Source organism: Zootoca vivipara, chromosome 6 (assembly GCF_963506605.1).
Source record: "Zootoca vivipara chromosome 6, rZooViv1.1, whole genome shotgun sequence".
In the NCBI taxonomy this organism is placed as follows: Eukaryota; Metazoa; Chordata; class Lepidosauria; order Squamata; family Lacertidae; genus Zootoca; species Zootoca vivipara.
This window is the reverse complement of record NC_083281.1, coordinates 60,609,481-60,623,687: the sequence shown is the minus strand read 5'-3', so window position 1 is coordinate 60,623,687 and position 14,207 is coordinate 60,609,481. Positions and strand designations below refer to the sequence as shown.

Sequence of the window (14,207 nt, the reverse complement as noted above, 5' to 3'; positions counted from 1 at the left end):
CCATGCTCTGTGCATTAGTATACAGACATTGAAGACCGTTGATCATTCCCCCATGTCTCTTATTTAAGGATATTTTCGTCCCACCACTAGGTCTGCATGCTGCTTGCTCCATTTGGTCCTTGACATTTGGATGATCATCTTCAGCATTTGATAGACTCCTACCTTCAGGACCACTGTCTCCCTCCCCCCCATAAGTCAGTTTAAAGCCCTCCTGATGAGGTTTTTGAGTTTTGTGGCAAAAACATTCCTCCCAACTTTTGTGAGGTGCAGTCCATCACTTGCCAGAAGTCCATCTTCAAGAAACTGCAGACCGTGATCTAGGAATCCAAACCGTTCCTGTTTGCACCATTTGCGAAGCCAGTTGTTCACTTCCCCTATTTTTCCCTCTCTCCCTGGGCCATGTCGTTCAACTGGAAGGACAGAAGAGATGACAATTTGTGCATCTAATTGCTTCAACTTCCTGCCCAGAGCCTCATAATCATTTTTGATCTTCTGTAAGCTATGGCTTGCAGTGTCATTGGTTCCCACATGCACCAAAAGGAAGGGGTATTTGTCGGTGGGTTTTATGATTCCTTGCAGCCGTTCTGTTACATCTTTGATCTTGGCCCCAGGTAGACAGCACACCTCTCGAGACACCTTGTCAGGCCCACAGATCACTGCTTCTGTACCCCTCAGTAGGGAATCCCCTATCACCACTACACGCCTCTTCATAGGCTTGGTTGGGATTCTTCCATGTGCTGTCCCTTCCAAGGTTACCTGCATATTCCCGGAGGACTGACTTTGCTGCTCGTCTTCATATTCCTCATCAACTGTGATGAGGGAGAGATCCTCAGGTGGAGTCTGTTCCTCGTCTTCCATGAGCACTTCAAAACGGTTGTGTAATTCTAAGCACTCAGAGCGATCCCTGGGCCTCCTACTTCTATGAGTCACGTTCCTCCATACATCTGGCTGCTGTGTTGGGGAACTGACCTCCTCCTCAGGGAGATCCCCTGTCTCCTCCTTGGTGCAGACAGTGTGCTCTGCTGCATCCAAGAAAAGCTCCAGCTCTTTAATTCTCTGGAGCGTAGATACACGCCCCTGAAGCTGCTGCACCTTCTCTTCCAGAAGGGCAACCTTGTTTTCTAGTAGGGCAACCAACTTGCAATTGTTGCACGTGTAGCTACCCACATCCTTTGGCAAGAAAACAAACATTGCACAGGAATTGCAGGTGACAACGGTTGTTCCCTCCACCTCCATCTTGAAAACCTTGAAGTCAAGGGGGAAAGAGGAAGAGGCCTAGGTTTCCCCTAACAAACGTGTGAGACTTGCTGCCCTAGATCAAAAAGATGGGACAAACTGCGCGCGCCGCTAGGCGCGCGTCGCTGCACTCCAAGCTCTGACTAGCTCCGCCCACAGCTAATCACCTGTCCCTCCTGACTCACACTTCTAGGTGAAAGGTCACAGCCAGAAACAAACAAGGTCACAGCCAGAAACAAACACCCACACAAGCCTGGACAGTCACCCAAATCCAAGAGGCAGCAGCCCTAGAAAACCAGCACAAGCACACAAACAAGTAAGAAAACAAAAAAGCACACAAACTTACTAACACACAGCCCCAAAAGACAAAGCCACAAAACCTACAGAGTGTCTCCCAAGCTCAGCTCACCTTCTGCTCCTTCCTCAGTCTCTGCACTCCAAGCTCTGACTAGCTCCGCCCACAGCTGGTCGTGCTGGTCGATGATCTCTGGCAGGCTAGGGACAGAGGTGAAAGTTGTTTCCTAGTTCTGCCGGATCTCTCAGCGGCTTTTGATACCATTGACTATGGTATCATTATGGACCATCTAGGGAGTTGGGAGCTGGGGGCACTGTTACGCAGTGGTTCCACTCCTTCCTCCTAGGCCATGTCCAGAAAGTGGTGCTGGGGAATGAGTGTTCGGACCCCTGGGCTCTCACTTGTGGGGTGCCTCAGGGCTCTGTCGTCTCCCCCATGCTTTTCAACATCTATATGAAGGTGCTGGGAGAGATTGTCTGAGGGTTTGAGCTGGGTGTTCACCAGTATGAGGATGATACCCAGTTCTAACTCTTGTTTAAATCAGAAACAGTAAAGGCAGTGAATGTCCTGTCTGAGTGTCTAGAGGCGGTTGGATGGCGGCTAATGGATTGAGGTTGTATCCTGACAAGACAGAAGTACTGTTTTGGGGGGACAGGGGGTGGGTGGGGGTGGGGGACTCTTTGGTCCTGAATGGGTTAAATGTACCCCTGAAGGACGAGGTGTGAAGCCTGGGAGTCATTTTGAACTCACAGCTGTCCATGGAGGTGCATGTTAATTCTGCATCCAGGGCAGCTGTCTACCAGCTCCATCTGGTATGCCAGCTGAGACCCTACCTGCCTGCAGATTGTCTCGCTGGGGTGGTACATGCTCTTAGACTACAGCAATGTGCTCTACGTGGGGCTACCTTTGAAGGTGACTTGAAAACTACAACTAATACAGAATAAGGCAGCTAGGCTGGTGACTGGGAGCAGCTGCCGGGACCATGTACGTTTCTGAGCACAATTCAAAGTGTTGGTGCTGACCTTTAATGCTCTAAACAGTCTTGGTCCAGTACACCTGGAGTGTCTCCATTGCTCAGCCCAGACACTGAGGTTCTCCTGCAAGTGTCTTCTGGCGGTACCCTCACTATGAGAAGTAAAGTTTAAGGGAACCAGGCAGAGGGCCTTCTCAGCAGTGGCACCCTCCCTGTGCAGCACCTTCCCTGTGCAGTGCCCTCCCATCCTGCCCGCGGACAGTCCGGGAACCAGCATGTTTTTACATGAGTAAAATGTGTCCTTTTATTAAAAATGCACCTCTGGGTTATTTGTGGGGCATAGGAATTCGTTCATATTTTTCCCCAAAAATATAGTCCGGCCCCCCACACATCTGAGGGACAGTGGACCGGCCCCCTGCTGAAAAAGTTTGCTGACCCCTGTTTTAGAAGATATCTGAAAGCAGCCCTGTATCAGGACGTTTGTAATGTTTGACGTTTTACTATGTTTTTATATGTGCTGTAAGCCACCCAGAGTGGCTGGGGAAACCCAGCCAGATGGGCAGGGTATGAGTAATAATAATAATAATAATAATAATAATAATAATAATAATAATAATAAACCAGGCCAGTGTTTCTCAAACTAGGCAGGCCAATCCCATTTTCAGACTGAGGCTGAGAATCAGCTACCTGCCCAAAGCCAGATGGCATGCACATGTAACTTAAATTTAAGTTTATGAAGCAACACTGACTCAAATGTAAAAACAAAAAACACATACGTTTTTATGTTAGTTTTACTCAGAGTAGACCCAGTCAAATGAATAGGAATGAATAACTTGGGTTTATACATTTCAATGGTTCTACTCTAAGTAGAACTTAGCTGATACTACCCTTAGTTCTTTGTCTTACCCAGGGTATGGATTAGGTGCCTACCCCATGTAAAGGAGCTGCAAAACTCACTTACCGGTAAGTAAAATCTTCTTACATGGCACAGGACAATGTATTGGGCATATCTACATTGTTTTAATCAGTTTGTCATAATTTCTCCCAAAGAATCTGAAATGGGAACTTTAATTAGGGGAAGACACTGAGAATTTGCCCCCCTGCACAGTAATAGAGTCTCTAAAATTCAGGAGTGGGGTTCCTAAAGTGGGGAATGCATTAAATGCAGCCCAGATTTACCCAGGACTTTCTGCAGCTTCACTTTCAGCTTCTCTACACTAATGGTAACACAGGAAGCTGCCCTATACCAAATCAGACTATTGGCCCATCTTGTTCAGTATTGCCTACACAGATTGGCAGCAGCTCTCTAGGAATTCAGAATGGTGACATTCCCAGCCCTATCTGGAGGTATCAGGGATTGAACCTGGCACCATGTACATGCAAAGCAGATGCTCTGCCACTGAGCTAAAGCCCCATCGTGCATTTTGCTGCAGTTATAAGAGGGGCTGTTTCCAGAGGATTCCTATGCAGCACACATCAATCACATTTGTTTCTCTGTTTCAGCCTTCTCAAGGCAGGCAGTGTGTGCTGATCCTGTGACTCCTTCAGCAGCTGCCCCAGCAAATTGAAAGAGAAATGCTTGCAAATGCTAGAAGCTTGCCAAGCATAAAGGAACAGCAAAGTACATTCCTAGGCCACACCAGATAGAAGAGAACTCTTAGTACCGGTATAAAGCAAGCAAGACTGCTACTGTGAGCAGAACATAGGAAGCTGCCTTTCCCCAGGTCAGATTTTCTGCCCAACTGACCCAGTGTTACCTGCTCTGACTGACAGTAACTCTCCAGGATCTTAGGCAGAGGAAGGTCATTCTAGTCACCTGCTCTTTTTACTGGCAACTGACTCTAGTAGCTTTGGCATGCAGCATATTGTGGTCCGTCCCCAATAACTTTAAAATCCTACGTCCAGAGATTGTAAGTAAGGTATTGTATATTTGTATGTACTTTTTGAACTTTCAATAAAGATTTTTTAAGATGAAAGGGAAAAAAAGTCCTACCTCTATGGTAGAGAACCAACAGGTATTTGTTGACTCCACTCCCAGCAACACTAGCTGGCATGGCCAACGGTTGGGGATTACTAGAGTTGTAGTATGACAATGTCTGGTGACACACACATTCCCTGGGACACACCTGGGACCCAGGTGGCGCTGTGGGTTAAATCACAGAGTCTAGGGCTTGCTGATCAGAAGGTCGGCGGTTCGAATCCCTGTGACGGGGTGAGCTCCCGTTGCTTGGTCCCAGCTCCTGCCCACCTAGCAGTTCAAAAGCACATCAAAGTGCAAGTAGATAAATAGGGACCGCTCCGGCGGGAAGGTAAACGGCGTTTCCGTGCACTGCTCTGGTTCGCCAGAAGCAGCTTTGTCATGCTGGCCACATGACCCGGAAGCTGTCTGCGGACAAACGCCGGCTCCCTTGGCCTATAGAGCGAGATGAGCGCCGCAACCCCAGAGTCGGACACGACTGGACCTGATGGTCAGGGGCCCCTTTACCTTTTTAGTATGACAATGTCTGGTGACACACACATTCCCTATCTAGGCTGTATACAACATGGGACTCATATATCTTCAAGCAGGCATAGGAAAACATTTTGGCCCAGTGGGTCAGAGCTTTATCTCCTCCAACCCCCACAAGCCAACTTTGACCAGTGGCCACCCCCTGTTAGTCATCTGATGTCGTGATAACTCTTTGCAGGGGTCATGATTACTCTCTACAGAGAACAAACTGGAGCTGGAGAAACAACACCAAACAAGACTGAACTCTCTGCTCATCAGCAAGGGAACTGACATTTGCAGCCAAACTGAGCAGGGTTTAATACCCCCACCACCACACACACACAGGTTCATCAGCTGGCTTTGCTTGTTTACCCAGATATGTAAGGCTAACAAGCATTTTAATAGGTAATTTTCATATATGTGCATGAGTGCACACGTGTGTGTGTGTGTGAGAGAGAGAGAGAGAGTGTGTGTGTGTTGTATGTATACTTAGATTTTTTTAGGTCAACTTGTTTTAACTTCTGACTTTTTATTGAACATTTATTGAACATAAGGTTCTGTGTAAACCGTTTTGGCAATTAAATGATATACAAATTTTACAAATAAAATTATCTACCCCTGCTCCTCCTACACTGAAAAGCGAAAACTGTCACAACCAGGATTAGGGTAATCACACCCATTGCTTCAAGGCTGCAAAGCCAACTTCCCCACAAGATATACCGTAAATGGATTCCCTCACCCTGCCCAATGTAATCTTTTAAGCATTGAGGAGGGTGTTGCAAGGCACAAGTTTTCCACTTGGCTGTTTGTTTTGCTGGCTAGTTTATCAGTTTCCCTGTTGGATAGCAGCTTTACTTTCATATTTTAATTGCACTGTATGAGGAAGTACTTTATGTCCTTTGGAGCAGAAATAGTAAGACACAGTAGTCTCTCCAAAACACCATCTCCTTTGGGGGAGCCTGACCCACAAGCAACCCCAGCTGGTTAGTCTCTGAAATAAAATCCAGCAAGGTGCTCAGTCAAAGCAACCCTAGCAATGGCAAAACAAGAAACAGATTAATAGTTTAGATAAAAAGCTCTTTTTGCCTGAACACCACTAAGCATTCAAACACTTACAAAACACACCAGCTAGATACAGAGTACAGATACATTCCCATTTCACAGATATCTGTACTGTATTGAGTTTGCGGCAGTGATGCATCTGACAGCAACTGTTTGAGCCAGAGAGCTGGCATGGAACATTCCAATTACTTGGGGAACAAAGCAACAAAAGGTTCACAGTCCAATTTCTGGGATAGAAGAGATAGCTGTCTGTTTGACTGGGATTAAAGCTCCATACGGTACTTAGGGAAGGGGGAGCTGCATGGGGGCTGGTTCAGGCCTAGATGGCTGACTGGGAGGAGGTCCTAGAAGCAGAGATGACTGGTGATCACAAAGACTGGTAAAGCAGAATGCAAGGGAGATCAAAAGTTAGCCAAACCAGAGCCCAGGACAGCCAGAGCCAACTAATTCCAGTTTTGCCCCCAACCTCCTCCCTGCTGACTTCTACAAGGGCAGCACTGGGACTAAAGAGGAGTAAGCCAATGCCACCCCCTGGACTGGATACAAGTAAGAGGCAGGCAGGTGGGGGCTGGCTGAGGACAGGCTGAGGTTGTTTGGGCAGTGCCCTATTTGGTCTAATGAAGCAGCCTCCAGTGCCTAAGGGGCAGAGAACCTAAGAGACAGAGGGCCTACTGGGGAAGATAAAAGAAAAGGGAACAAGAAACACATTGTGAACCACTGAGAGAAACAGAGGGATTTACAGAGAAGTTTTAGGAACAGTGGGATTAGGGAACCAAAGGTATGTATTGGTGCCTTATGAGTGACGGCTTAGGGAGCTGGGTATGTTTAGCCTGGAGAAGAGAAGGTTAAGGGGTGATATGATAGCCATGTTCAATTCAAATATTTAAAAGGATGTTCTTTGGGGGTCTTTAAGCAGAGGCTTGACAGGCATATGTCAAGAATGCTTTGATGGTGTTTCCTGCTTGGCAGGGGGTTGGACTAGATGGCCTTGTGGTCTCTTCCAACTCTATGATTCTATGATATTTTTGGGCTACAACTCCCATTTCCACAGCCAGTGCACAAGGTTGGGGAACACTAGTTCCTGAAAGGGTTCTTACATCTTGTACAAAAAGGGAGAATTCTGACAGTCATTACATCTACCATCACTACAGCACTTGTAAGCTATCAATTCTTAAGGAAGTAGTACCGTAAGCGTAAAGAAAAGGCAGAGCAGGGTACTGAACTTCACATATATTGATTTGAAGCAACCACAGGCTTTGCTTAAGTCTGGAGCTGCAAAGTTCCCCAGAGCTGATTTGAAGAACCATGCTAAACACCAATTCTTGTTCAAAAGAAGACTGATAGCCCCACCAGCTCAAGGCAAAATGATTTTCAGACAAACAAAAGAATTTGGATATACCGTTAAATGTCTCAAAACAGCCTATCTCCTCCCAGTACTACAGCAGCCTCTGTACAGTGGGGCTGACTCAAATGGTGAGCCCAGGGTTAGGAAGGCAGCTCAAATATTAGATCACATTTTATTACAGTCCTGCAATGTCGTTCGTTAAGGCTTGTCGTGAGTTTATTATCAGCAGCTGTCCTCTCTAGCCAAGGGGATGGAAGCTCAGATGAAAAGCAAACAGCCCTCTGGAAGTCATAGGAGCATGAAAATCTCTCTCCTCCACTTACACAGCTGACTTTCAGATTTAAAAGACACATTCCCACAGGGAGGGAAAGAAGCCAATCAGCTTGGAAACACCTCCTTCAAGGATCCTGGGGCTTTTTTCCATTTGCTGGCAGAATGGGAGTTCCTATCTTAGGGAGCATGCTTATTTGGGCTCTCTCAAAAGCTTGGCTCTGAGGCCAAGAAATATGTCACCATTGATAGTCCAATCCTTTAAGGTTCCACAAGCAAGCACTAAATAGCATTCAGGCCACTTCATCGTCTGCCTGCATGACTTGGAAATCAACACTCTACAAGTGGCTTAAGCTGAACAACTGTGATTGTTGCTAAAGCAATGCTACTGATGCCATATTTCAGAAATCTGGTTACAGAAACACTCTTGAAACCAGCTTTACTCATTATCAAGATTCCTCCTCCCCCCCTAATAAATTCTGCTTTCACTTTCTTTAGTTTGGGATTAACATGTTAGTGCAAACTATCTCACGCATAAGGAGATAATGTATTTCACTGCATTTATACAGTATCCTGCAATTCTCTTATGATGGCATTCAAGGTGACAGACATAAAGTTCCCAAGCAGGCTCCCGCTTGGACCTAGATCTGGACCTACAGTAGATCTCCTTAGCTTCATCAAGGTTGCTGAATCACATACCTTTAGACTCTGCCCTGGGAGCTAGATACGAGAGTCTGATATGTGGGGGTCACTCTCACACATCTTACCAGGTAGTCAACACAAGACTTCCTCCATGGCAAATTTTCCTAAACATACACGAATAGGAAGTGTGATTTATCCATGTGTTCTCTTCCCTGTCCCCCTTGCAACGTGCAAAACCACAGAAATGACAGTGGCTATTCCTGCAGAAAATCATTGCCACATGCTGGTCTACTTGTATGCAATGGGAAGAAGTTGCATCATAGTCAGAGATGACCACACACTCATGAGGATTTTGAATGCCAAGAGATAAGACTATGCATGAAGGGAATACTGTACCTCCAATCAGAAAAGGAAATTTCTATGGTGTGTTTATGGCAAGGAAGGAAATTTGTTATGCATAGAAATGACAGTTCTTTGCACATCAAAATTTCTTTTTCTCTCTCCCATATTCAATGAGAAGTGCATTTGCATGTCAACCCTGGTCTTCTGCATACTCCTGTATGAAGGCAAGTTTCACTTTTTGGCTTAAAAAGGACTGCAAATTGCTCACCCCACACACAAAACCCTACTGCGTAATTTGCCACATTTTCAACAACATGCAGCTGATATGGCAGACATTTAGCAAGTGAAGCTTTTCCTGGCATGCAGACAAAACAGAAAAACTTCATTTGCTGGATCTGGGCATGTTAGGCTGGTGTTAAAGAGGCACAGGGGCAGCATAGCTGCCAAGTTTTCACTTTTCTCGCGAGGAAGCCTATTCAGCATAAGGGAAAATCCCTGTAAAAAAGGGATAACTTGGCAGCTATGAGGGGCAGGCCAATAAGAATGGTCTCTTCCCACAGCCCCGGACCCAGTGATCACCACCCAAGGTCCTTAGTGTGCCTCCTCCACAAGAGGTCAGGAGGGTGGCAGCATGAGAATGGGCCTTTTCTGTGATGGCTCCCTGCTTGTGTAATGCTCTGCCTTGGGAGGGTTGCCTGACACCTTCGTTGCACATCTTTAGGCACCAAGCAAAAACATTCCTCTTTTCTCAGACCTTTAGCTAATTAAACAATCTATGACCCTTTAATTATTGTTTTTGTTACTATGTCATGTATTGTTTTTATATGGTAAACCACCCTGTGATCCTCGGATTAAGGACGGTATGGAAATATATCTGCTGGCATTCCTGGTTGCTCACAGGTTAATTCGGAAGCCTGACTCCCATTACTTTCCCACCTTCCACACTGAACTGACTGGCAGGGATTAGACCCTCCCCCTTACCCATAATGCTTTGGAACCTGCTGCTAGACGAGCATCAGGACATCTGCACACTGTGTAGCTGAACTGCACACCTGGAAGACTAAGCAACTAGAGAAATGTAAATAGCTAGTATATAAAATAAAAAGCACTAAAAGCACTATAATCAGCTTTCTAACAGCCACTCAGCCACCTGAGGACCTGCCTTCAGGCAACTAGGCAAGTATGATTTACAAATGTTTGCTTGTTAAGAATTCCTAGCATAAGTGACAGAACTGGACAATAACATTTAAATGTTGAGCAAAACAGCCATGGAGGAGAGGGGACGGCTTTTAGCCCACATTTGGTGGACTACTAACTTCTGTAGATTCACTTGCAAGGCTTTACTTTTAAGGCACCTAAACCACAAGTGGGCATGGGAGTGCCCTCCAGAAAGTCCTGTGCACTACTAATTAGTTTATTGTGACATGGAACACTGCATAGCGCTGCCACAACCTACCATGGCTCTGCTTCTGGGATTCTTTCCAGCCCTTTTACCTGTATTCTGAAGATACATGAATTAGCACTGGGGGGACGGGACCCGATATGCCCATTAACATAAAAACACCTCAGGAAAAAAGCACTCTGCATCATAGTTGGAAAACTGTGGAGTTCTCTTACGGCTCTAAAAAGCTAATGTTGAAGCTAATCCCTAATAGGATTTTGTAGCAGGAGTAGAATGGCACCAGCGTTAGAATTCTTCTTAACTTCTGGTCTTGAGTGAGTCACCTAAGAGAAAGCCTTCCAGCAGCCACTGCTTGCTTAAAAAAAGGAGAAACATGCTTACAGTTCTCCCACGCACCTTGACAGAGATCCATGGTGGGTTTTTTTAGAGTCATGAGGTCAATGACTCTGGAGCGGCTGGTTTACTAGAAAGCAACAGTTTGGCACCTGTCTCCAGCCAAAGCTTGCAGAAGAGCAACAGCAGATAATTCCAGTTCCACCCGAAGGTCAACCAGACAGCTTACCTTTTGGAGAGAAGCTGGTGCCATTGCAGGTGCAGCAAAGAGATCTCTGGACACTGTGTTTTTGCCAGCCAGCACCAGTACGGAACACTCAGCGCATGCTCCGATGGTGAGCTGCTTACCGTCATCCACCAGCAAGCTGCTAGGCACCCGTAAAGAGCACAGGAACACTGGCAGCCTGGCAACTTGCACCGCTTTTAATCCAAGGCATCGTTTCTTCTCTTGCCTGCAGAAGAAGCAGACAAAAGTCTCCACTTTGTACTGCCTGGACCAGGCGCTGCTTGGATGGGGGGAATGGCTGCTTTCATGCTGCATCCACTGCCCCAAGAGATCATGGTAACAGAGCACACATGTGGCCACTATTCCAGTTGAATCAACAGGCCTAGCCCGAGGAGCTGGTGGATAAACTGTGAGGAATGGGAAGAATGGCTCCTTCTCGCCAAAGCGGCCTGGAGGGTTGACACTGATGTGAAACTCCCTCCCTGCTCCCAGTTCAGCTCCACAGATGTAGCAAATGGACACCAAGCCCACTTTGGCCAAACTAGGATGCTGGGCAATGCTGTTGGACTCCCCAGCTGAAAAGACCTGGTGATACCTGCCCAGGAAGCTCTGCACCGAAGTGATGAACTCCTCATTGTGACAAGCCCGGTACATGGCCCATAGGTCCTGCAGCACACCATAACATTTCCGACAGCTATGGACCTCCCAGTGCTTGTTGAGACCTTTGGCATTGGGAGGGCAAGGAAGGAGGCTGAGGAAGGGAAAGTGCATGGTTGTTTTGGCATTGCCGTTGGTGATCTTGGCAGAGACTGACCGACCATCCTTGGTGCAATCCTCCCCACAGAGGTAACATGCTTCCTGGAGAAGCTGCAGGGGTGCAGGCAGTGCCTCCTCTCTTGGAAGAGTCTCCCTCTTAGCCTTGGGGGCTACAGCGTTCAGAGGTACTACATAGAGCCGCTGCAGGACAGGCACGTTGGCCAACTCAAAGCTTTGCCACTGCTGCATGAGGGAAGCGAAGCAGCAAGAACATACTAAGGTGCTACCAGCGGTGCTGATGGGTAAAGCCCCCGGAGGAGGGCTGTGCAACCACAGGAAGGGGAAGAAAGGCGCCTTAGAGGCTTTCTCCTGCTTCTGCACGTGAATCCTGTGCTGGGAAGTAGGCGTCAAGAGGGAGCCGCAAACGTAGCAGACGAATTCTCCTACCGATGGCGGCTCTGCCCCCCAGAGAGGTCTGGGCGCTAGGAGGGCGCTGCCATTCTCTTTTTGCTCCTCGTCGCTGGTTATATTGATCTCGCTCTCTTCGGAGGAGCAGTAACTGGAAAGCTCTCGGCCACTTTCCCCCGGATGTCGCTTGCCCACCAACCCGTCGCCTCTTCCCGATGTATGGAAGGCCCCCGGTGCGCTCCCGCCGCTGCCCCCTGGCGCGCCATGAGCAGCTCTCCAAATCGGCGCCTCGGCTCCCCAGAGTCTTGCCCGCCGCTGCCTCTTCCTCCGAGGCTTCTCTGCCGGTGGCAGCCCGTTCCCCGGGCGCAAGGGGGCCGCCGCCATCGCCTCCTCCTCTGGGGGTGGCGGCGGCGGCTGGTTCCACTCGCGGTAACTGGCGCGGCTCCCCATGTGCGCGCTTGGCACCGCGCGCTCTTTGACGCGCCAGTAACCCGGACTGCCTTTGGCGCCGCTGTTCCGGCTGGGGGAACGCAGGTCAGGCTCCGAGAGGTTACCGGCGTCAGAGAGAGAGGAAAGCTCAGAGTCTTCGCCCCCGGCGCCGCAACCTTCTTCCTCGTCGTCGTCGGCTGGCTGGCTCCGGCCGCTGCTGCTACTAGGACGCCGCTCGTCGTCGGCGCCCAGCACGTAGGAGAGGTTCCACTCTTGGGGGCCCCTGCGCAGCCCGCCGGGCCCCCCCGCCGGCCCGTCGCACTGGTAGGGCCGCTTCAACCAATACATGCGCTTCTCCACCGGCGTGCGCGTCCTCTCGAAGGAGTCCCACTGCTCCGCCAGAAAGCAGCGGCAGACGGCGCACACCACGGCGCAGCCCTCCGGAGTCACCTCCTGCGCCCCGGGCGCCGGCTCCTGGTGCTGCAGGAAAGGGAAAAAAGGCTGGTTGTCGCGGGGATACTTCACTTGCAGCTTCAGCTCCTTGCCCCGGCTGATCCCGCCGCCGCAGATGAAGCAGCAGAGCGCCGCGTCGGAGGAGGCGGAGGCAGCCGCCGCCAACGCCGCCGGGGACTCGGCACGACAGCAGCTGCCACTCGCCGCTGCTCCTGCACGCTCGTCCCCGGACGCGATCGCGGCCATCAAGCGCTGCTTGCGCGAGATCGGCGCCTCCTTCTCCGGATAATCGCTCATTTTGCCCTCGGGTAGTCCCCGCCCGGGCGGGAGCGGCGGCTGCGGGAGGCTCCCCAGGGCTGATCGCTCATCCTGCAGGCGCCGGGTGGCCGGACACGCTCTGGGAGACGGACTGCCGGAGTTGGCTGCGATTAGTTGGTTCCCATCTGCAGACTTGCTGCTGCTGCTGCTGCCGCCGCCGCCGTCACTTTAGGAATGGGTGGGAAGGGACTGGGATCCGGGCTGCTGCTGGCGGAGGGGGGTTGTTTTTTGGCGTGGGGCTCTCCTGCGGGCAAAGGCTGGAGACGGTTGCCAGTCGCGTCCCGCTCCAGAGCTAACTTCGGCCGGGTGGAGGAGCAGCAGCCGCCTCTTGTGCAAAGTTTGGCTGCGAACTCGGCAGCGCCATCTCCCTCCCTCCCTGGAGGTGGGTCTCCTCCGCGCCACCAGCAGCGGCGGCTTCCACAATAAACCAGCCCCCTCGCCTGTCTCTCCCCCACCCCGCGCGCCAAAATCTGCATGGGGGGGAGGAGGGAGGGCTTCTTCTCCCTCCTTGCTCAGGCTCGCGGCCAACGATCACACAAGGAAAGCCCCGCTTCGGAGGAGCTTCGCGGCAGTCGCCTGCCCAGCGTCGCAAGACCTTTCTGAAGCCGAAAGAATATAAAGAGGTTCGTGCGGCTGTAGAAAGATTCTTGTTTGCGTTTGGACCTGCAACATTCAAGTTCTCACTAAAGACTTGGACTGGTTTGTTGGACTGTACAGCTGTACGACTGGACCTAATGGTCAGGGGTCCCTTTACCTTTACAGCTGCTTCAGCCTCTGCTTTTCTCATCTGTCACTGTCAAAAGGGAGCAAAGACTAGTTATCTCTTAAGTTCTTTCTATTACACATTAATAATAATATTTGTGCTCATGATGCTATGATCCCACTTTCAATACCATTTGAGCCTGCAAAATTTTGGGGGTGGCTGCACAGCTTCATATCCAATCGGTGCACCACTTCCTGCTGAATTCCCCAAACTTTTTATACCACAAATGTTCTTGTTTATAGCCCCCCAATAATGTTGTAACATTGCTGAACATTGCTGAAGAAACAAGGTGTCCTCCAGATACATTTGGACTACAACTCCTATCAGCCCCAGCTGGCATGGCCAGTGATCAGGAATGATGGAAGCTGTAGTCCCATCTGGAGAGCTCTGTCCAACTGTTATTGCAAATTAAGGGCTCGTTTTTATTTCTACATATTCATTATTCTGCTTTAAAATGAAAAGCAAT

At 49.3% G+C, this 14,207-nt stretch overlaps 1 protein-coding gene across 2 annotated transcripts in view; it reads right to left on the bottom strand.

Annotated features, from left to right (window-relative positions):
- The window catches only part of GSE1 (Gse1 coiled-coil protein), a 391,224-nt gene extending 377,872 nt beyond the window's left edge, over positions 1–13,352 (bottom strand). The window contains exon 1 of one of the 2 annotated variants that reach the window (XM_035120003.2): positions 10,618–13,352. In XM_035120003.2, coding sequence (XP_034975894.1) covers positions 10,618–12,957 — 2,340 coding nt within the window. In that variant the 5' untranslated portion in view covers positions 12,958–13,352. The remainder of the gene's footprint in view (positions 1–10,617) is intronic. The other variant, XM_035120004.2, reaches the window with a different exon arrangement.
- Between the last annotated feature and the right edge of the window lie 855 nt (positions 13,353–14,207).